The sequence below is a fragment of the Musa acuminata genome, chromosome BXJ3-6 (genome assembly GCF_036884655.1).
Source record: "Musa acuminata AAA Group cultivar baxijiao chromosome BXJ3-6, Cavendish_Baxijiao_AAA, whole genome shotgun sequence".
In the NCBI taxonomy this organism is placed as follows: domain Eukaryota; kingdom Viridiplantae; phylum Streptophyta; class Magnoliopsida; order Zingiberales; family Musaceae; genus Musa; species Musa acuminata.
The window spans coordinates 11,818,191-11,840,926 of record NC_088354.1 but is presented as its reverse complement, the minus strand read 5'-3'; the positions used below and the strand labels follow the sequence as shown (position 1 = coordinate 11,840,926).

Genomic DNA, 22,736 nt, shown 5'->3' with positions numbered 1-22,736 from the left:
AAACAAGACAAACTTGGTTGAGATTGTTCAAAAGCTTATTAGCATTGCAATTTGGGAGTTGGATTGGACTCAACCCTAACTGTTGCTGAATTGAAACCCAACCCATGTCCACTGCAAATGTAACTGCTACATCTCCATCATTCATTTTAGGACTGTTGATTACCCTCTACTTCCCATGTTACTGTATGAAGATGAGTGAGATATCTGCTTGCAGAGCTTGCAACATTGGAATATTGTGCTGCTGGAACTTCCTTTTCAACATCTTCCAGTTTTCTATGTTTCTAATACCTTTAGTGGCTAACAAATTCTATCTTCAAGTGTTTGTCCTCATGCTGTGATCCCCTCTCCTGTTAAGCATGAATTGGTGCATCAGTCATAGCTGACATCAACTGCATTTTGATTATAAAGATGTCCAAGATCTACCTCAAATTATTCTCAGACAAGCCTACCTACATATGCCAGATTGTAGTGGATTAGGTTGAATGAGGTTTAACAGGCTGTGACAGGGTTTGCCACCACCAAGCTCTAATCTTTAGATACAACATGCATCAAACAAGCTTTCAAATGATGGTGGCACTATAAAATGGTAGATTTGTAGTCAAAGGTGAAGCAAAAGTGAGCAACTGGAAGGATGAATCAGTATCACAGTCGAAAGTAAAGGTAAAGAGACCATAGCAAATCTCTCGACTTAAAGAGCTACCATCACTGCCTGCACCTCTGGATTCTTTAATGAGCACGACAATGATTGTAGTCTGAGAAATGATCTCAAGCAGAGTAACCGATTGACAGAACTGTGTGGCAGGAGTAAGATCAGTAACCTGCTGGAAGCCATTGATGGATGAACTCAAAGAAGAATTGATGCTTGTTTCCAGGGTAATGAGTTCTGCTGTAAACTACAGTACAATAATTTATGGACAGTTAATTATCCTGGCAGAGGACCAACTCCAGCTTTTAATGATACTTGTGCCCCACAAGGGAGCTCTTTACTCAGTTGGATGGTCCATCATGGAGCTAATATCAACCCTGTCAGTCTCTTGATTCTATTCTATTCACTGATATAGTGCAATAGATTTACTAAGAGACACAGTAGGAAATATTTTATATAACTGTATTAAAATCTTAACATTTTTTACTTCAATCTAATCTAAAACCTTAAACAAAGTGTTTAAATTAGTATGGAAGGGAGACATCTCACAACCCACAGACACTATCTCAAGTGTAAGGACTAAGAATCACTGCCCAAGGAAAGAGCTCACTGTCATGGTCCAACCTGTGGCAGGTGTTGCATCTTCTTCTTGCTTGCATCCATCAAAAAGTTCATTACCCAATGGCTACCACAATTGTGGGGATAATTAAATTGCATCACAGAAAGGAGTCCTCTCACAGTAACACTGAGAGAAAGGACATGCTCAGTACCTTTTTACTTAGTGATGAAGTAACTTCATACATGGAACTCTAATAGAATCAATCCTCCTTGTGCTGTCTACATTGGATCAGAAGTGTCAACCCTTGATGTGAAAAAATCATTTAGGGTTTTCAGGAGCTTCTTGCAATGGCATCAAAGTTGCCTGGAACAGCTTTAGTTTTTCTAGCCCTAGCTTCTAGGGTTTGCCTCCTTGTCTGACATTAGCCTCTTGGTTCTGCTCTTCCCTATGCTACCACCATTGCAAACCCCAGTTGAAGCTTTAGTTTAGGCTCTGACTCTGACACATTCTACTTCTCCATGAGTTCCTTCCTAAGACCAGAGAGCAAGCCAATGTGGTTTGGCTTTACATGTGATCTTATCTGCCACAAAGGTCAATTTGCCCAAGGACACCATATGACAACCACTATTCTTTTGATCCAAGAAAATTCTCTGGATTCTGAGAGGGGTGGGCTTGTTTGAATTCCAATAATTGCCCCAAGCAAATGTGTCTCCTATTGCAGCACATGATTGGTACAACAATTTGTATTGTAAAAGCAGTGGTTGCTGAACCACTTTCTTCTTCCTATCACATTCCTAAATCATCAGGCAATTTCTTCCACTGCTTGCCCTGAGTTGAATGAAGAATGAGGAGGAAGAGGCAATGTAATGTGCAAATGTCTTAGCAATGCCACATGGGTGATGAAGGCTGCTGAGCTATTGATCTTTCAGAATGCCAACTTGCTCTCTGACATATCCTGTGGATTTGATGTGGCTTTCATGTATGGCTCATCTACTCTTTAGATCAAATGTCATAATTCGATTCATCTGTTTAATCTATATTTATAATTATTTTTTCAATATATTTTTATATGATTTCACTTTTAACTTGTAGATAAATCTAAGTTCATATTTAATAGATAACAACAACTCAATTGTCTTCTTCTCAAGCTTAATCACTGAGGTGCACAGGAAATTAAGAAGTGCAACAGCAACTTCTTTGTTCTGGGCAGCTTATAAAGGGGTGAGACAGAATCCCAAGCTGCCAACATTGGATGTGGCATTTCCTTCCAAATGACATAAAACAGATGCCATCATCAATCACCTCCTCAAAGCTGTAAAAGCAAAAGAAAGGCGACTCCTTTACCTCCTCGCCATCTCCCCTCCTCTCTTTTGCTTCGTTCCCACCTTCAAACACCCTTCTCTTCAGCATCTTCCCACTTGGGCAAGGGAATCCAACAGCCCTTTCTCCTCTGCAATTCCCAAAGATCTGCAATCTTGGTCCATCGTTGATCCTTTGTTCTTCACTTCCTGTGACTCCTTTCGTTTGAAAGCTTCTTCCTTTTCTCCTCTCTACTCCTGAAAGCTGGAAGCTTTGCTCCGGTCTTCTCTTTTCCTGCTCATCCCTCCCAAAATTTGATTTTTCTTCCCACTTCTTTGGTAGTCTTTTTCGCGTGAGAATCTGAGTCTTCTCCTTTGAGGATTGGATTTCTTTCTGCCCCTTGTTTCTGTACTTGGATTCGTGGTTGTTGTTGCAAAGCGAAGATGTTCTACCGACTGCTGATGCTTCAGTTTCTGATCGGTTTTACTGGATCCTGACACTTGGAGCTCCATACCAGAGTCTGATCTTCTCCAAGATTTGATCTTTTTCCTTGGACTTGGATTTAGACTCCATGGGAGGTTGCCATGGAAAGCCACTACAAATCCCGGAATCCCAGGAAGAGGGCGAGCCAGTCCCCAACACCGAGGAGCCTACAACCGTTCCAGGCACCCCGCGGCAACCCAAGTTCCCCTTCTGCAGCCCAAGCCCCCTTCCGGGCTATTACAAGAACTCGCCGGCCAATTCAAGCGTGACCTCGACACCACTGCGATTCCTCAAGCGGCCGTTCCCTCCTCCGTCGCCCGCAAAGCACATTAAGGCCCTACTCGCTCGTAGACATGGCTCGGTGAAGCCCAACGAGGCACCGATCCCCGAGGGGAGCGAGGTCGAAGTCGGCTTGGATAAGAACTTCGGTTTCTCGAAGCAGTTGTTCTCAAAATTCGAGCTTGGCGAGGAGATTGGGCGCGGGCATTTTGGTTATACGTGCACCGCAAAGGTGAAGAAGGGTGATATGAAGGGGGAGGAGGTGGCTGTGAAGGTTATTCCAAAGGCAAAGGTTGGTGTTTTATTGCGGTTGATCTGTGCTTATGTTTCTCTATTCATTGTCTGAAACCTTTGGCATGCATCTTTACATTATCTATGGAATCCAGCATGTAATCTCATTGGCATTCATCCAGTCTCACCAGATACTGTGGGCTCTCTGTGGAATGGGCATTTCTTTTTCTTCTCTACTTATTTTAGGATCTGGATAATTTTTTGTGAGATCCACTGGTTGGGGAAGAAAGTGGTAGTCAGTGTTGTCCTCCCACACACATGAATAATTTCACATGCATTCTCCTGTTCTTCACATTTTCTCCCACTTACTGGACACTGTCTTTGAATGGGGTAAGATGGATGATGCTTCCACTTTTACAGTGGAACTCACTGTTGTCCTCCCATGTGCATGAATGTTCTTGTACGCGTCTCCTCTTCTACCGCCAAGTATGTATTTACATGGCTGATACAGGAAAGGTTCTTCTCATTTTTGCCACCACTCACTGGACTTTTTCTTTGGAAAGGATCAAGATGTGAAGTATGTGGGAGCAACCAGCTGAGATCCTCTGTTTCATCATGAATGCTGGCTTATAGAATTTTCGTCAGATCGTGATTACTTGAATGCAGCTTAATATTCTTTTCCATGTAGTTAAATCTTCATTCTGTTGATGACAATTTTGTGCTGGTTGTCATCTACCTAAGGCACAGCTAGTTGTTTCTTTGAGCTTGGCCACTGTAGCATATTGTCCTCAACAGTTATCCTCAGTCGCATATTTCACGTAACTTTAACATTCATTTAAATTAGTGGAAAAACACACAAATTTCCTCTGTCTAGTCACATGTGGAAATACTTTGCAGATGACAACTGCTATTGCCATTGAAGATGTGCGGAGAGAAGTGAGAATATTGAGTTGTCTCACAGGACATAAGAATCTAGTGCAATTCTATGATTCCTTCGAGGATGAAGATAATGTGTATATCGTGATGGAGTAAGTGTACACTGCTTTTCATGTTTCTTCAAGGTTCTAGTGCCATATTTGTTCATGGCTTAGAAGGGGCATAGATTCAACTACTGTGTGCAGCTGATTATTTAAAACAACTCGCTCGATGTTTGATCAATTTGAGTCTACTTTCTTTGGAACAGGTTATGCAAAGGTGGTGAATTACTAGAAAGGATTCTCTCGAGGTAAATTATGTATTTAGAATTGTATCTGTCAATTACCTTTCCAAGGATGTTGGTGTCGTAACAACCCCTTTGCTGGACTTGAATAAGGAGGTTCAATAATAATAATTTTTTAATTTATAGGGGAGGGAAGTATTCAGAAGAAGACGCAAAAGCTGTCATCGTGCAGATTTTGAGTGCTGTATCATTCTGTCACCTTCAAGGAGTTGTTCACCGAGACCTCAAACCAGAGGTAGTTGCTTTTATAAACTGGAATGCCAGAATTTTTCACGTTAAGAAGTCTAACTTGAGAAGGGTTTTCTGATGAATCTTTGGTCATTTCTTCATGTTAAGGTTTAGTTTTCACCATCTTGGTAACTCATGTTCCTACTTTGTTGGTTTAGAACTTTCTTTTTACTTCAGAGGGTGAAAAGTCTACTTTGAAGGCCATTGATTTTGGTTTGTCAGACTTCGTCAAGCCAGGTTGGTCGTTCAAATATTTTAGTACCTTGATAAAGTTTTCACCTCTAGATATTTCTTTTTAGTTCTAGATCGTAAACTAACAATGTTGACATCACTGGATTTACAGATGAGAGACTGAATGATATTGTTGGAAGTGCATATTATGTTGCTCCTGAAGTTCTTCATAGATCTTATGGAACTGAGGCAGACATGTGGAGTATTGGTGTCATTGCATATATATTACTCTGTGGAAGCCGCCCTTTTTGGGCGCGCACGGAGTCAGGTATATTTCGAGCTGTTCTGAAGGCAGAACCAACTTTTGATGAGGCTCCATGGCCTTCTTTGTCTTCTCAAGCTAAAGATTTTGTCAAGAAATTGCTGAATAAGGACTATCGTAAGAGAATGACTGCTGCCCAGGCCCTTTGTAAGTTTATTACCTTGGTATAGTTTATTAAAGGGAATAAGCTGGTTAATAACTGTAATCACCTGATCTCAGGTCATCCTTGGCTGCGGAATACTGAAGTTAAGATTCCTCTTGATATTATTGTCTACAAGCTTGTAAAAGCTTATATATGTTCTTCTTCTCTGAGGAAATCAGCATTGAGGGTATGCGCTATCTTTCAGTTGACAAGAAATTATTGTCTTGTAACTTTTTGGAACATTGAGATTTTTGTACCTTCTCACTCTGCCTTATATCAACTAATGAAACCTTCAAAGAATGAGTTAGGTCATGTGGAGGAAGGATGAGCCCAAGTTTAAATTCAATTTACATACGGTCCAGGCTTTTTGAGATAAGATAATGAAAAAATTATTTGGTCTTCAAAGGGTCAAATTGCATCTTAGCAGAAATTTTCAAGGGTTTGAAATATGTCATGATTAGACTCACAAATATAGTCATGTAACTATTACGGTAGTTTTATGTAATCATGTAATAAGTGCTGTTAGTAATTTTTAGAATTTAAGAGAACATGGCGCACACAGGTAAAAGTGTTCATTAGAAGTCTTGAACCTATCTTTTGAGATCGGTTGAATGACAAGTACATCGGCTGGGAAACTCAGTAAAATAGTCTAACATTAATACATAGTTTAAGCTCATATATATGTCTAAGCATTTTAATGCTGATAATAGGATGAATTTAGATAATCAGAAAAATGTAATCGAATATAGTTTAGTATGAAGACTAGTTTGACTTTAGAGTATTCATATGTTCTGGTTTGCTTTTCTGCACCATGCCATCTACCAATTCGAAGAGTATATGCCAGCCACCAAAAAAATTAAAGAAAAAGAAAAGAAAAAAAAAACTGCCTTCATTATCTATTGATTCTTTCATATGCAACAGGCTCTCGCCAAGACGTTGACAGTAGATCAGCTCTATTGCCTTCGAGAACAATTTGCTTTGTTAGGGCCAAACAAGAGTGGCTACATCTCCCTTCAAAACTTAAAGACGGTTTGTTTCTCATATTGAAATAAGCACCAAGTTCCTTAATCATAGATCTTTAAATTTATTTTTATTTTTGCAGGCCTTGTCGAGAAATTCGACAGAAGCAATGAAGGACTCAAAAGTTCTTGATTATGTCAACACGGTATTCCTCTTTGGAACACACTGATTACCTTAACAAAATTCTGTCTGTTAATGTTACAAACTTAGCAATTCATCCTCCATTGGTTCTTTTGGAATTAGGTGAGTTCTCTTCAGTACAGAAAACTAGATTTCGAAGAATTTGTTGCCGCAGCCATAAGCGTGCTTCAGATGGAAGCACTGGATACTTGGGAACAGCATGCTCGTCATGGATATGAATTCTTTGAGAAGGATGGGAACAGGCCTATCATGATCGAGGAACTTGCATCGGTACGTATCATGTCTATTTGCCTCACATTTTTTATACAGCACATATGTTAAAAAAATCCAATCGATCCTTTAATTACTTGGATTCAAATCCTCATTTAATGGCAGTCATTCTACTTGGCACTCACATGCGCTAGCTGTTGTCATTCTTTACTATTGCAATGTACCTGATAGCGGCAATCTTTACTATGCATGCACAGGAACTCGGCCTTAGTCCGTCGGTTCCCGTTCATGTTGTCCTCCAGGACTGGATAAAGCATTCTGATGGGAAACTGAGCCTCCTGGGATTCGTTAAACTTCTTCATGGGGTTTCTTCACGCGCAATTCCAAAATCTTAGCAGAACATTCTTCATCAGGCACGGAGAATAAGGCAGCAGTGGCTGATTGCTTAATGAGTCGACTGAAGTAGACCGAAGACAATCTATGCATGCCCCTAATGAGGTTGATCGAGGAGACCAGCCAAACCAAGATCATCATAGCATAGCCATGGTGACACACATGAAAACTTCCTCTGTGTAAGATGCTTCGCATTTAGCCATATTGATGATTAGTGTTATAATGGTTGTCCAGAAGAATGTACAGATAAGAACAGCATGTGTAGACGAAGGTTGAAGGAAATGGAGGCCTGCTGACCGGCTTGTAATGCTTTTTTTTGACTGTCAACAAGGTCTTTGCACGGTTACATGCATCGCATCGAGAAAGATTGCGATCGGTAATACTGACGTAGAAAGAATATCTCAGGCATGAGAATGCAGAATTCCTGCAGAATAAGTAGGGAGTTTATACTGTAAGATTAGTGGTACAGACTTTGGTTTGTTGAATCACCTAAAACACATTGGTTGCTGAGTTCATCTCTAAATTTCAAATTATGATTGATAATGCCACCACTTGCCTTATGCTGATGATATTTGTCTTGCAAAATCGACTCTCAGTATCCAGCAATAAAAAAATCTGTATATTGTTTTAGCTTGTAATAAAATATCATATTGGTAAAATTTGTTGTTCTACCTTAATAACAATGTCTGACTAAATCTAAGATAAAGAATGATAAAAGCTTTAATGCCAATCCATTTGCAGTTCATGGAGTGAATAGGTGGAGTTGCTGATGGAACAAAGAACCTGCAATGTCTTGGTGCATGAAACCTGAAACCCCAGAAACAGATCACAAAAACTTGGCAGAGAGTAGTTCAAAGGACTTGGGGTTTCACCAGCAACTTAAAACTATCAATCAAGATCGTAAAATGCTCGAGTTGGAATGGAAAAAATGAGAAGCTAAAATATGTAATTTACATTGAATTCCTTGTGTCCAACAACGATCCATAATCTGCAAGAACTAGCTGCAGATTGCCATCAGGCTCGATCTCATAGCTTTTCAGCTATGTTTGCTACTAATCATCTCTACAACTTATGGATAGTGCAGCAATAATTTTTAGGTCCTCCGTCGTGTTTTGGGCATGATGATGGAGTATGCACAGATGATGCTTGAACCAGGACTTTGATGAAGTCTACTCCAAAGCATCTGCCGGCCAAAGCTGTCTCCACTTGGATATTTCATCCTTGCTTTTGAGTTTTCTCATTCCTCCAAAAAATCCATCTGTTTCATTACCCCCTTCTCTGTGATCCTTCGGGTTGATTGATGCTCGTCTCCACCTCGAACCAGGTGTGTACTGGTTGAATTCTAAGACAACAGTGTCTGGTAAATCACATAACAAATGATTGAACTTTAGCTACTACAAGATGAATCATAATCACAACCATCAGAGAACCTACAACGCACTGATAGAGATAAAATAAGCTTAGTGCAGTGCTTAAGGCACATACACATATTCTACCAAGGCTAATAACATTACATAGGCTAATAGTTTAGCTTTTAATAACATTATGAAGGCTAATAGTTTGGCAAATTTGAAGTTCATGCACTCCGAAGTTACATGAGGTGGACGGTACTGAAGTCAACCTATCAACATACTACAAGCCAGTTTTCTTATTCCTGCCTCACCTCAGTCACCAAATTTTGTTTTTATTTCAAATGAACTCCTAGAATGTCAAAAAAGTAAAGTGTGGCTGTCGATAGAGAGCTTGTGCTAATCAGAGTTCGCACCAAACCTAAGTACTTCTATCATTGTGAATTTTTTGATGAATAATACAGAAAATTAAGTTTAGGGAATTCACGAATGCCATTATTCACCAAAACCAAAAAAAGACAATCTTATCCGTCAACAGTAGATTAAGACCAAGAAAAATCAGGAAGTAATGGCAGAGGAGTCATCACTTGCAAAGATACTTCTGTTTTTTGGATGGCTGGAGGAGAATGCAGCAAGAATTTGAATATGAATGTACGATTAAAAATCTCAGACCTGCATACATCAAAGAAATAACTGCAATGGAAACAATTACTCTGCTGCAAACGTAAGGCAGATTTGGCCCTGCATTGGGCTGCCCTTTTTAGAGTCGATCCTGATAAGGTGTTTGGGAGGAAGCTCCTAAAATGAAATGCTTTGTGCACGAATGATTTAGAACAAGTGCCAATCATCCTATAATTACCAGCTGAAATGAACTTAACCGAGGAGAAATGTATGATAATGCAGGCAGACTTTGTTTCTCTTTTTAATTCATTTATTTTACAATAATGCTTAAGCATGATTTCATAAGGCCAAAACCAATTGACGTAATTGTCAGATATGCTATCATAAAAAAGTAAAGGATGCATGATGCCTGATTGAACTGGAAGATGAAAAGACTTGCATGCTATTCTTGTGTATGTAAGTTAACAAAGGTTGAAGACAGAAGTCATAATTATTCGAGATGCATCAAAGATAAATACTAATACTTGATTAAGGATAAGCAACACTACATTACTGAATTTTGACAGCAAATGAATGTGCGAAAATGATAATTGCTTGCATGCCATCATTTTCTGAAAGAAAAGGCAGCACCAAATGTAAATAAAATCTAAATGGTATCCAAAAAGCAATAGTCAAAGAGCGAATAGATAAGAAAAAAAGATTGATAGAGTCATATAAAAGAGAACTCCCACAACAACTTGAGCAACTTCAAAGAACAGCTCATAGACCATCCTGATTTGATATACTGAAAGAAAACAAGGGAGAAGCACCCTAAGACTCTTTAGTCTTCCACAATAAAGTTTAATCTACTATTTATAATAACTCCGTTTAAGAAATTTCTGATCTAAGGACGGTGTTCAGTAAAATTCCATAAGATTTAAAGGTTGCGCAAATTATGAACTTCTAGCCAGACCTTTTATCACTAACATCTAGGAAGCAAAAGATCAACCCTGGGATATACAACAGCATAAATTTACTTACCGCTAAGATGACACCAGCAGAAATGCTCATTTCCATCACAAGGCTCCAAGTGACCAACTACTCCATACCACCAGCCTGCAAAACATAATGAGACATTGTTAACTTATTCTCCTAAATATCTGAACTGTATGACACTTCTTACAAATAAGAAATTGAGTCTTTGTATTGAAGTAAAGACAAAATGAAAAACTTAATGTGCTACATTGATTTCATCACAACCAGGAAGGTAGATCAATGCTAAAGCACCCACCATATGGAAACTCCTTGCTCCTCCTCCATTGAATCTCAATATGATCGCCAGGACGTAAATCATCGAGGCAGTCTGAGATATGAAGATCATGAGCAGGAGTCTCAACAGGGGGGACCCTTAGCCTATCCCACTGCACTCCCTCCTCCACGACTGTAGTTCGCCGTCCATGTGGTGGGTACCTACAAGTGATGATGATAGATATCAAAAGCTATGTACAGGTATTAAATCCAGTTATACACATACATACTACAAGACTGCATAATTTACCTTTCGAAAATTCATGAATGTAAACTTCAGTGATTTCATGCTCATATTTTCAGTTTCAATACTTACCAAAGCTTTAAGTTGTAAGAAACTTTAGTGATTTCATGCTCATATTTTCAGTTTTAGTACTTACCAAGCTTTAATTTGTATGATGCGCTAGCATCTTAACAAAAACATTTTACACAAAGAGCAGAAACTTTGCATTCAATGAGGCCAATCTATGGATACCTTGCATGAAAAGTGTCCGTCTGGCAATCATATCTAACTGCAGCATCGTAGCACGATAACATAAACCCCACATGCCCATGCTGCAGAGAAGCATTACAAACTCTTAGTAATTTAAGCTAAAAGGAGAAGAGCTATAAACAGTTTTTCTAGGACAGCAAAAGTTGTAAATATTAAGCTGCAAAATATTCAGACAGAACACATGAAGATGGGAGTTTATGACATGAAACATGATCATGTATCTCACATATTAATTAAACAAATAATGATCACTAGCAACTTGACACTATGAATCCACCATCTATATCATAATCTTGCCTAATTTAATGTACAGGCACAAGGAATCAGAACCTAATGCTTGTAAGACATAAAGCATATGCATGCGCAAAGGGATGGAAATTGCACATCAAACTTATTGGTACTGGTGAATTTGTACAGATGATTACCTCCCTGTTGTAAACCTGAGCTGGGAACCAGAACTTGCCACTCTCCAGTGACTGGTACCAGGACATAATGGAGTCATCAGGCAGAGGATTCTTGGTCTTGCTACCACCATCAATCCTAGATTTCAGCCAGGAAATATGCCACACACGAGAGAGCACACTGACCACCCAATTCTTGCTGCTGTCGCTGCCGGCGATGCCTGCCGAAGAGTCCTCTCTCGAAGCCAAATAGAGCTTCCAATCTCTGCGTGCCGCATCGCCAATCACTCTCTCCCATTTCTCCTTCATGTGCTTCTCCCAGAGGTGATCGCTTCTGCACCTCTCTCTCAAAGAGCTACAAACAGCTGCCATGTTAGACAGCCCGGCCGGTGACAACTTCCCCAGAATGCATTCCAGGGCCAGTTCTGGCAAATCCAAGACCGACATCTCCTCCGCATTCTCCACCCTTTGGCCACATATCTTCCTTGGAGGCGTCGTGACCGACGATAAAGCACCAGACTTTCGAGCACTAATCGGCTTACACTTGTCGAACAAATGCAGCAGAGAGGACAATAACTCCTGCCAGAACAAGACAGAGAGCGGTCTCACCTCACCGGCCCATGGAGGCAGGGGCTGCAGCGGAAGAGACTTGGAGAGGAGGAGAAAGAAGGGGAAAGATGGCATGATGAAGAAGAAGAGCATCAGAGAGGTGAAGCCGCGAGATCTTCCCGATGGGTGCTCGATTGGGTTCTCCACATGAAGATCAAAGAAAGAAAGACAAACAACTCCCAATTGCTCGAAAGGCAGCGGCTTGACAAAGATTTGAGGCGTATCGGAACGAGGAATGGCTCGGTGCTGACGCGACGAAGCCCACTAGAACTCCATCGCAGCAACTTTCGGATCAAAGAAGCCGAAAACACAGGTTTGGGAGCGCAAGAATTATGAAACAAACAAGAAAAGGGACGAGGAGATGAGAGGTAATGGAAGAGAGGAGATCGGGTGCAGCCAACACCACGATTACAGAGGTGTGAGAAGGACAGAGCTTGAAGAATAAGCTGGGTGATGGGGGTCAGGAAGAGAGGATTGGAAGAGAAGAAGATGGAGCTGAACATAGAAAAAGGTGGTGAGGGTGGCCCCTCCTCTCAGTTCATCAGTATCTTCCTCCCAACCTACCAAATCCTCAGCTCCACCAGCGCCAAATCTCTCTCCCTCCCTCTCTTTCTTCCCTTCCCTTCCCTGGGGAATCACAGATTAAAGAAACGGTGAGGAGAGACAGACTGAAAGAAGGATTAATTGACTATTATCTAATCATACATGGGACATCAGCTATAAATGGCTGAGAGCGAGTTTAACCTTTTACTTTTCTTTGGTTGTGTCAGGCTGCATTAGAAAATAAGGTAGCCAATCATTATCAAAAAACACATGCGCACCTCTCTCTCTCTCTCTCTTTCAGCCACCAATGGCTTATGTGGTTGGTAGAGATAATAGCTCAAGTCACAACTGGGCACATCACTGCTGTGGAAGAGGAAGGACCATGTCTTCTTGTTGCTGGTGGGTTGAGTAAAAGTTTCTTGTGCTGATTGGGCATTGGAAGCCTGCAAGGTTCTTCCTGCTGTCTCCATCTTACATTTATCAGACATCTTTGATTGAGTCAGATGACATCTACAGCAATGAAGTAAAGTTGGATGGATGATTTAGGACTGATAATGGATGCATGCCATAGTTTAGCCATGACCTCTCTCTTTCTGCTTCATAAATCCTTGATCTACTCTGGTTTGAGCTAGCCTGAAGTTTTATAAATTGATCAAGATAAAAGATTACATGGTTTGTGATCATGTAGTTGCCATTTAAGCACTGGACAAAGCATGGATGGATATGACCTTTAGATGAATTACTTTATACACTGAAAGTGACCATCTACTACAGAATAATACAGCTTGTCAAAAGATATATTGCTGTAGTGACCAGCAGTACTTTGCACATGCATTTCAGTGAGCTCATACCATATCAAGGAGTCCATTGCATCACTCTCATCATTCTTGTATGTGACTAATGATGCACCAAGCAAAGAACTGACAAGCTTTTCCTATTGTTTTGATGCTAATAATGTTCAACTGAAGAATTTTTAAATTGAAACAGATGATACTGAAATAACTAATACTGACATGATAATCTCAATGTATGAACATTCATAGGAAAATGCAGATCCAGTCACTACATTAGTCACAAAGTTAAAAAAGTAGGCTTAGCAAAAGGAATGTCTCTGGAGGAAGCCATGTGTTTAACATGCAGGTAATCAATGAGCAAGTGACTTGCTCAAGTAGTCCTCAAATTTGACCAAAGCTTTAACATGGGGGAAGTAGCAGTCAATTCATGAACAATTTCAAGATTTCTTTGTCACCTTTCTTCCCAGTTAATTGTTTTCTCAACAAGTGTACTTGGTCAGGGTATTGGGATCTTGAGCTGGATTGTCTTTATCCTCAAAATCTTAGGTGCACTAAAGATGGTAGACTAATAGAAAAAGCAAGGTTCAGGAGATACACAAATTCCCCATCATCATTCTGCTTGGTCTCCTATGGTGGTAACAGTCCAGCATGGAGTCCACAATGGTAAATGGATGACTTCATAAAGAGAGTGGCCATCTTTAAGAATCAAGTAATTTATTAATTGACACAAGCTATTCTAAAGGGATTGCCAAAACCATTATATTTCAGGAGATTGGATTGCCAAGGAACTAGCCTCTGCTAAGGGGAACCAAAGTGGGTCAGGGCCTAATGTTGTGCAAACTTATAAAGTTGCTAAGCTGCAGCAAGATATGAGATTCTGACCAATGTTTGACAAAAGCTTGTGCAGGTTACAAGGTTGGTGGTGTAAGAAAGTACCAGTCTGCTGTGGTTTGGATAGAGTTACAGGAAGATGGTGGAAAGCCAACATGCCAATGGATGGAGGGAGGCTTGGTGCTTGCTAAATGGCATAATTGCATCTGCAAATGCACACTGTAGCATCCACCTTTTGAGAGGAAAGGTTGTGACAGAGGCAAGGAGAACATGCCCTAGTCATGGGAGATATTTGTGGGCCTTCCAAAGATTTTGAAGGGTATGATAGAGAATCAACTAGCTAGCTTTGGGATTCCTGGCACTTGTCATTTGTTTAAGGTGTCACCTAAGAACTTTTCCTTCTGGAGATGAAGACCAGCACATTGCATCAGCCTGCAATTAGTGGAATCTGATTCATTTGCCTGTGCATCAAAAATGCAAAAGCCTATCTCATTCAAGCTCCAGGGAAAAGTAGGGACTTGCCTTATCAGTGGCAATGGAACTCATTAACCACTCTGTCCTCCTTGTAACCAAGAACTGCTCAAAGAAAAGTTTCCAATGGCATAAGCTTTCAAACTTTGACATTTTTAACTCAAAGCATAAAGTCAAACACAACAAAAAGATGGATCAACTTTGATGGACACAATGATACATGGTTTGCAATAGATGTTAATACACTTGGAGTTTGTCATTACCTTCAATTGTGGTCTTAATTACATATAGATATCATAGAAAATTACATGATAATATAGTCACTGATGTTAGAACACTGGAGAGCGTGTTCAATGAGTTGCCTATTTGTGTAAGACGACACCAAGCATCGACATCAAGTAATCTACCAATAAATTACCTAACAGTATCCATTTGCTCCTTTCAATGAAAGAACACCAACAAAACCACCCAAAGAAATGGAACACAGGTGCAGCAAATTAAACGATGCAGTCATGCAGGTAGTAAGAAATATCTGAATCATCCTCAGACATCCGTATGAGTTCCTTCCTCATATCAATCTGGAAGAAAGTGACAATTTTGGGTCTCAAGGAATAAGACGTTCGATTGTGAGTGCAATGAATGAGTTTCCTACTAATTTACCAAGTTAAACACAGGAAACAAGGAGGACCTGGACAGGAGGCGAGGGCGAGAGAGATCGCAAGGGAACGAGGAGGAAGGAAACGAGGTGGTGGGCGAGAAGAACGCATAGATGGAGAAGCGGAGGATCGGAGCCTTCAGTTGTTCGATGTAATGCTTCACCCACCCACCCACCGTTTCCGTTTTGCGCTCTCGTCTTATGCACGTCGGTACAACGCACAGTGTGAGAACCAAAATCCAGCTAGAGTCAACGGTGAACCAGAGGTCGAAGTCAACGTTGCCGAAGTAGTGTGTTCTAATCACTTGTCAACGAGACTCTAATTACGTTTCACTTCTGTTTCCCACTGCTTGGAGATTTTTTGGCAAAGGATAAACGTTGTTGACGAGATATCATCCTAAGATCCTAAAGTAATCTAAAATAGCTAACATCTTCAATTGTATCTGCCTAAAGATTTTGCTTGCTCCAAGAAGCACATCACGATTTTGACTTTTACAGAAGGTTGAAAATAGAAAGATCAACATGCAATTCATATCTCCAACCTTTTCAAAAGGTGTGACAAGCTATTGTCGTAGACAAACCATACAAATTTAAAGTTATGATTGATATAAATTGAAGCTGAGCTTCCCATTATAAGATCCATTTACAGTTCAGATAAATGATATTGCTGAAACATTCTTTTTTTTTCCTCTGTGAGTTCCATTATATAACATGACTTTGCCTGACAAAAGTGAGGTGGAAAAAAACCAGCACTTTTGGGCTATATCTGCAATTATGGTTGGTTACTTCCTTGGTTTCGCCATCTCAATCAATATTTCTACATGGATTCCATGAATAGCTTCTTCCGTTAGGTAGATTTTGGATGTTCCATTTCATGATTGCCTGCTTCCCTTCTGGATGTGCTTTCAAACACTTTACCCACAATGCCAAGACATGGAGTATATCAGTACCATGTTCTCTCATCAGCATTCATCCCCCTTCCCTTTTGTGTCAAATGAATACATCCCTTCTCTTCTTTGGGTTGGGTTCAGGGTTCCCCTTTCGCATCATCGCCACGAACTCATCGTAGTTGATTCTTCCATCCTGTGTATAACAAGTGAAATGTATCAGTCTCTTCCACCGTGAAACAGCTATCGCAAAAGCCACTTGGTTGTTGCCATGTCAGGTCTGCAGTAATACTTACATTGTCGGCATCAGCTTCAGCGATGATATCCTTAATTTCCTGCCCGTCATACATTCCCTTCTCTTTGAGAGCTTGTTCAAGTTCCTCCCTTGTGATGTAACTGAAGTGAAAGCAGAAGAAAGCAATTACAAAAGTTCAATACAAACTGCTATGTCATCTAAAAGATTATTTTGTTATCAACAACTTGTGTTTGCCTCCAGGCTTGTTAGAATTACCCGCTATTATCTTTATCGAAGTACTGGAATGCCTTGTAGAGGTGCTCCTCTCTATCCATCCTGTTCATGTGCACTGTGGCTGTAATAAATTCATCATAGTCAATAGTTCCATTGCCATCTGCATCAGCCTATGTCAATGCAACATCATTATTCACAAAAGTAAAAGAGAAGAGAGAAAACATTAGATTCCTTCCTTGTGGATGCACTTTTGGCCAATAAGATAACAAATATATTTGCCGCTTACTGCTTCCAGTAACTGTTTGACTTCGTCTTCAGATAATTTTGTTCCTTGCTTCGTAAGACCTTCTTTCAACTCTTCGACAGTGATGGTTCCACTATTGTCCGAGTCCATGTTCTTGAACATCTCTTTTAACCCTTTGATCTCTTCCTCTGATAAGCACCCTGCTATTATCTATACATCACAAAGGAAACGAGTAGGAGTACATGAAAAGGGTACAAATACTTGATTATGAATACCTAGCAATTTGCCTTCTAAATGTCCTATACTCTTCATACTTCTAGGAGACTGTTTAAGTTTACTAAGCCTGTTATGCCTTGGCACATCAGAAAGCAAAATTTGTTGCGACATTTGAACTAAGGTTCAAAACAAAGAGATACCCTTTAGGATATCATGATAAAAGAATTTGAATTCACCATCAGATCCAAGTTTAAATTGTCATGGCTATTAGGTCACTCATTGTACCATGATTTATTCAGTTTGATATGGTGCAACAACAAAATTAGTCTTCAGCATTAAAAAATTTCCATCATCAAAGGGTCGTAGCAATGAAATTTCTTCTATCACCAAAGGCTACTTTTAGTGATGGAAGTGGTGTTTCCAGTCACGGTTATGTTTTAGCAACATGAAACATATTCTACAGCTATATCTTGATGAAGTGGGAAGAAAAATAGCCATCCTGGTACTTTCTGTGGCTATAAACTTGCTCCCTGAAATAGTAATCATCTAGTCAGTATTATGTGCATGCAAAGCAAGGAACTACCTTCAGAGCAGCTTTCTTGAACTGGTTCATTGCTCTAAAATGCTTAAGCCTGTTGAAAACAGCACTGTCAAGTGGTGTATCAGGTGCTTCTCCATCTTCTTTGATCCAAGGATGGTCTGCAATGCAACATTCACATAGTCAAAAGATTCATACCTGCAAACAAATATGAACTATTATAATACATTAAAAAGGAACATGTTGTGCCCCTTCTAGCCCATCATTACTGTCACATTGGGAGAGTCTCATCTAATTAGGATATAGAATCAAGGAGGAAAATGTCCAACTGAAAATGAATATGTTTCAAAAGTCAGATTTTTCAGGCAACTAAGATGTTCACTATTTGCACAGGGAAGATGCTAATAAGGCATTGTAAATCACAAGTTACATAATAAATAACTTTGACGAGGTAAAAGGTTTACCCTCAAGAATAAAAGAGGTAAAAACCAAAAAATAAGCAGAGTATGCTTGGGTACTTTTATAACATGCAAACCTAACACAGAATGCATAAAGATTTAAGTGAAATAACCTTTTAAGTCAAAACTTCAGTGTTGTTGGAAACAACATAATATTGTTCTATAATTATGGTTGCAAAGTGACACACTTCACATGCCACAACTGACATATGTCAATAACAAGTGGGAAGAAAAAATAATTTGTATTTTCAAATTTCAATGATCATGCCCTAAGTTTCATGTAAAACCAATAATTTAGAAAAGCAATGTTTCGATATAAAAAAAGAAGTTATATTACTAAGAACTTGAAATGCTGTTAGCCTCTCTGTGGGATCCAAATTTAGCATCTTTCTCACTAGATCCTTGGCACCAGGTGAGATATTGGGCCATGGATCACTTGTGAAATCAATCTGTCCTCGTAGAATAGCTTCAAAGATCCCATGTTCTGATTCTGTAAGAATGAAAACTGTGAGAGATATTATCCTTTTTCATAACGTTTCATAATATGAACAAAGTAATATACAGCATTACCAGCCCAAAAGGGGGGCCCGCCACATAGAAGAATATACAGCATAACCCCAGTGCTCCAAATGTCTGCTTCTGGTCCATATTTCTTTTTGAGGACTTCAGGTGCAATGTAATATGCGCTGCCAACAATATCTTTGAACACTTCACCTGTTCGTGAGAGAGACTTTCAGATGCAAACATATGATTCCGCAATTAGGACAAGCTTAAATAACAACATAAGCAAAATACTGAAGTTGTAGCCTTCAGATGAAGAAATACTGTTACAGAGATCAGACAAGCGTCTTGCAGAGTATAATTCTAAAGATACTTGAGAACCATTATAAGCAACACCCAGCATACATCTTTTCTGCTTATAATATGAATGCCTCAACTTTGTAGGACTTTGTTGACCTAAAGTTATTACCTAGCATAGATATTAGTGCCTTCAAAAGGTCATCACTAAAATTTAAAAAAAATTGGGGGCTTATTTTGCTTAGTTATTCAGGTCAACAGCATAAGCAGCATATGGTGATTAATCTTTTTCTAACAAAGCAACACATGGTATGATAAATTGGAGTTTACAGAAAACAGCATTGCAGAATTTATTGAAAAGATTCCAATATCAGGATAAGTCACTCATCTTTACTTGAGGAAGGAACTGATGCTACATGCATGCACGACTTTTGCCCATCTGAATTCCTACAGCATACCAGTAAATGTGACTGCCTAGAAGAGCCAGATCAACCGATGCATAATAAGTCGTTACTGCAATGAATTATAGATATTGCAGACGAGAATGCCAATGATTGTATGCAATCTTGCCAGAATGCAACTCACTGTTCATGCAGTTGTTCAGGCTTGGACACTTTCTTTTAGGAAATCAGGAAATTTGGGATTGCAATTGTTAAGTTTTCTCTTAACAGCGATTGAAGTATGTGAAATGGATCAAACTCAAAGCAAGGGAAGCAAGTAGTTTCTATCATAGAAGTCAATACACATTTGCTTGTAGGCCCAAGTATTAGAATGGTAAGTTTTCGGAGTTCAAGCTAGACTGATTTATGATCGACTGTCAGGTCGCTTGTGGAGAATCTTTAAAAAGCTAGATTTAATTGTGACGGTCTCAGAAGAATTGTTGCAAACAATTGGAAGGCAAGAGCATTAGGTATACAGCATAAGAAAATTATAAACAATTTTTTTTTCTTCTAAATTTAAATGAGTTGAATGGATGTTTTGAGAAAAAGCAAGGCATCCCTGGCCCTGTTTTTTTTCGGTTCATTACTTGATATTTAGTTTCCTCTATGATTAACCATGGATATTGTGATCTTTGATGGCGTTGCAGCGGATGTCTAGAGAAAAAATAGGATAAAATGAGAGAAAAGAGAGGAAAAGAGATATGCATGAGAAACACCACCGGACCTTCTTTGAAGAAGACGGAGAGTCCAAAGTCCGTAGCCTTGAGCGGCGCATCCTCGTCCTCGTTCAACAACAGAAAGTTCTCTGGCTTGAGGTCTCTATGAATCACCCCCAGGGAATGGCACGTGTGGACTACCTGCACGATCGTCCGCAGCAGCGCCGCGGCCGCCCGCTCCGTGTAGTGTCCCCTCGTGATGATCCGATCAAATAGCTCCCCTCCGGCGCACAGCTCCATGACGAGGTGCACCGAGTGCTTGTCCTCGTAAGCCCCCTTCAGATCGACGATGTTGGGCTGTCCCGACAGGTGGTACATGATCTGCACCTCCCTCCTCACGTCCTCGATGTCCTCCTTGGTCCGGAGCTTCCGCTTGGCGATGGTCTTGCAGGCAAGCTCCTCACCGGTGGCCTTGTGGGTGCAGCGGTGCGTCACGCCGAACTGGCCCCGCCCGAGCTCCTTCCCGATGGTGTACATGGTCCGGATGTCTTCCATGGGGCGACCGAGCACCGGGCCGATGGGGCCGGTCTTGGCGGGCGGAGGGGAGGGGGAGACAGGGACGACGGAGGCAGGGTTGGAGGCGCCATCGGTGGTGGAAGGGCTGGGATCGTTGGAAGTGCTGGGAGTTTCTTCCTTGTTGAAGCAATTGCCCATGGCGGGATGGAGGTGGGTCGGAAGGGAGGGGAGACGAGGGCACGGGGACGGAGCGGGAGGGGCGGAAAGAAGGCGGTTTGCGTGCGTGAAGATTATGAGGAGGGGGTAAAGGGATGGATGACAAGGGAAGGTGAGGAGAGATTGGCGGGAATTGATTGTTCTGTTGTGTCTATTTATAGGGATTCCTTTTGTTCGATTCGAAAGGATTTAATTAATTGCTTGCTGTTAAAGGTTAAGATTGTTGGGGTTTGACTAACTGTTGACTTTATAGCACTAATAACTTCGTATAAACTGGGCTTTACAGCACTAATCATTCGGGTTGGTTCCAAAAATATTGCATAGAGACATTAATTAAGTAGGGAAACTCTTCAACCAAAAAATAAACAAGTAGAAAATAATGGAGGTGCGGGGAATCGAACCCCGTGCCTCTCGCATGCGAAGCGAGCGCTCTACCATATGAGCTACACCCCCGTGATGACAATTGATCGAAAAAATATATATATATATAGTTTAAAAGAAGTTTAAAGGCAGTTTAAGGGAACGTAAAAAGTTAAGTGCCTCTCGCATGCGAAGCGAGCGCTCTACCATATGAGCTACACCCCCAACGTGAAGTGTTATTGATTCTATTTTAAGTAAATATTAGTTAACCAGATTTAGTTATTTTATATCAGTTAGTAATTAAAATGAAGAGATTGATAAATACATTATTTATATAAATTAAACGATTAAAATTGAGAAAGACAATGTGATGATGGACTACATTTTAGATTAATAAAAAAAGTTAAAAAATAAAATTATTAGATAAGGATATTTTATGAATAATAAATATGTAAAAGATTTATATAGTTGAGATACAAATATTAAGATGAAGACAAGTTATATCTAAATATTATAAATAGATACATATATTTTAAAATTTAACTAAATATATTACTTTTTACAATTCTATCACAAGGAATACATATAGTCAATCTAAAATGATTAAGCCAATATAAATATATAAATGATATGAGATTACTACAAAACTAATAGTTTCAATTTCATAAGGTCATTTAGTCCTACATTGGTTGAGTATGAGAATCAATGGCTCAAAAGTCTGTCAGGTCTCCTTTACCCTTAGTGGCTCTTTTTAGAGTTCACAAAAAGGGTAAAACCATATAGGTACACCCATCGGCCAAAGTGGATAATTCCTCACGAGCCTATGGGCCGCAACAATGACCAACCAACCATTTGATAAGACCATTTAGTCTTACATTGATTGAGGAGTATGAGGTATCCTTTTTAGAGCTCACATGCTCCGAAAGGACACCAAATGGTCCCTTATCACAACTCCACCCACAAGATTATGTAATAATAATAAAACATGATGTGGCTCTTTTTAGAGCTCACATGGCTCTTTTTAGAGCTCACATGTTCGGAAAGGGTAAAACAGTATAAATACGCCCATCGCCCAAAGCGTGAGCCTATGGGCCGCACCAATGACTGACCAACCATTTGATAACACATGCTTCGAAAGGGCACCAAATGGTCCCTTATCAGAACTCCACCTACAAGATTATGTAATAATAATAAAACATGATGTGGCTCTTTTTAGAGCTCACATGCTCTGAAAAGACTCATATGTCTGTCAGGTCTTCTTTACCCTTAGTGACTCTTTTTAGAGCTCACATGCTTGGAAAGGGTAAAACCGTATAGGTACGCCCATCGCCCAAAGCGCGAGCCTATGGGCCGCACCGATGACCGGCTAACCATTTGAAAACACATATTCCAAAAGGGCACCAAATGGTCCCTTATCACAACTTCACCCACAAGATTATGTAATAATAATAAAACATGATGAGGCTCTTTTTAGAGCTCACATGGCTCTTTTTAGAGCTCACATGTTCCGAAAGGGCTAGTCCGTCATATCTTCTTTACCC

The 22,736-nt window shown here is 40.0% G+C and overlaps 3 protein-coding genes and 1 non-coding gene across 4 annotated transcripts; 1 reads left to right on the top strand and 3 right to left on the bottom strand.

The window, feature by feature from the left end:
- Positions 1 to 2,446: 2,446 nt before the first annotated feature.
- On the top strand, positions 2,447 to 7,689 carry LOC135640926 (calcium/calmodulin-dependent serine/threonine-protein kinase 1-like). Its single transcript, XM_065155799.1, has 11 exons — positions 2,447 to 3,558; positions 4,395 to 4,525; positions 4,681 to 4,722; positions 4,843 to 4,951; positions 5,103 to 5,181; positions 5,288 to 5,584; positions 5,657 to 5,766; positions 6,501 to 6,608; positions 6,682 to 6,744; positions 6,843 to 7,010; positions 7,208 to 7,689. The coding sequence occupies exons 1-11, from the start codon at positions 3,076 to 3,078 to the stop codon at positions 7,343 to 7,345; spliced, it is 1,728 nt and encodes a 575-aa protein (XP_065011871.1). The 5' UTR covers positions 2,447 to 3,075; the 3' UTR covers positions 7,346 to 7,689.
- Positions 7,690 to 8,257: 568 nt separating this feature from the next.
- On the bottom strand, positions 8,258 to 12,782 carry LOC103987946 (F-box protein At2g32560). Its single transcript, XM_009406421.3, has 5 exons — positions 11,519 to 12,782; positions 11,076 to 11,155; positions 10,584 to 10,762; positions 10,334 to 10,408; positions 8,258 to 8,700 (listed from the first exon to the last, which is right to left on the bottom strand). The coding sequence occupies exons 1-5, from the start codon at positions 12,194 to 12,196 to the stop codon at positions 8,513 to 8,515; spliced, it is 1,200 nt and encodes a 399-aa protein (XP_009404696.2). The 5' UTR covers positions 12,197 to 12,782; the 3' UTR covers positions 8,258 to 8,512.
- Positions 12,783 to 15,899: 3,117 nt separating this feature from the next.
- On the bottom strand, positions 15,900 to 20,941 carry LOC135640927 (calcium-dependent protein kinase 2-like). The gene is made up of 8 exons (XM_065155801.1): positions 20,172 to 20,941; positions 18,780 to 18,923; positions 18,547 to 18,699; positions 17,797 to 17,912; positions 17,040 to 17,207; positions 16,796 to 16,923; positions 16,581 to 16,680; positions 15,900 to 16,480 (listed from the first exon to the last, which is right to left on the bottom strand). Exons 1-8 carry the CDS (start codon positions 20,815 to 20,817, stop codon positions 16,388 to 16,390), a joined length of 1,548 nt encoding a protein of 515 aa, XP_065011873.1. The 5' UTR covers positions 20,818 to 20,941; the 3' UTR covers positions 15,900 to 16,387.
- A 274-nt stretch (positions 20,942 to 21,215) lies between these two features.
- Positions 21,216 to 21,288, bottom strand: TRNAA-CGC (transfer RNA alanine (anticodon CGC)). Its single transcript has one exon. It is a non-coding gene; the product is annotated as a tRNA-Ala (tRNA).
- Between the last annotated feature and the right edge of the window lie 1,448 nt (positions 21,289 to 22,736).

Excerpts from the sequence above, each read along its gene's own strand:
- LOC103987946 (XM_009406421.3), bottom strand. The coding sequence starts at position 12,196 with ATGCTCTTCTTCTTCATCATGCCATCTTTCCCCTTCTTTCTCCTCCTC. Across the intron at positions 10,409-10,583 it reads GAGCAAGGAGTTTCCATATG|GCTGGTGGTATGGAGTAGTT; the intron begins GTGGGTGCTTTA and ends TATGTTTTGCAG. Across the intron at positions 8,701-10,333 it reads CTGCTGGTGTCATCTTAGCG|ACACTGTTGTCTTAGAATTC; the intron begins GTAAGTAAATTT and ends GTGATTTACCAG.
- LOC135640926 (XM_065155799.1), top strand. The coding sequence starts at position 3,076 with ATGGGAGGTTGCCATGGAAAGCCACTACAAATCCCGGAATCCCAGGAA. Across the intron at positions 5,182-5,287 it reads GTCAGACTTCGTCAAGCCAG|ATGAGAGACTGAATGATATT; the intron begins GTTGGTCGTTCA and ends CTGGATTTACAG. Across the intron at positions 6,745-6,842 it reads TTCTTGATTATGTCAACACG|GTGAGTTCTCTTCAGTACAG; the intron begins GTATTCCTCTTT and ends TTTTGGAATTAG.
- LOC135640927 (XM_065155801.1), bottom strand. The coding sequence starts at position 20,817 with ATGGGCAATTGCTTCAACAAGGAAGAAACTCCCAGCACTTCCAACGAT. Across the intron at positions 18,924-20,171 it reads CTCCGTCTTCTTCAAAGAAG|GTGAAGTGTTCAAAGATATT; the intron begins GTCCGGTGGTGT and ends TCTCACGAACAG. Across the intron at positions 17,208-17,796 it reads TCAAGAAAGCTGCTCTGAAG|ATAATAGCAGGGTGCTTATC; the intron begins GTAGTTCCTTGC and ends TGTGATGTATAG.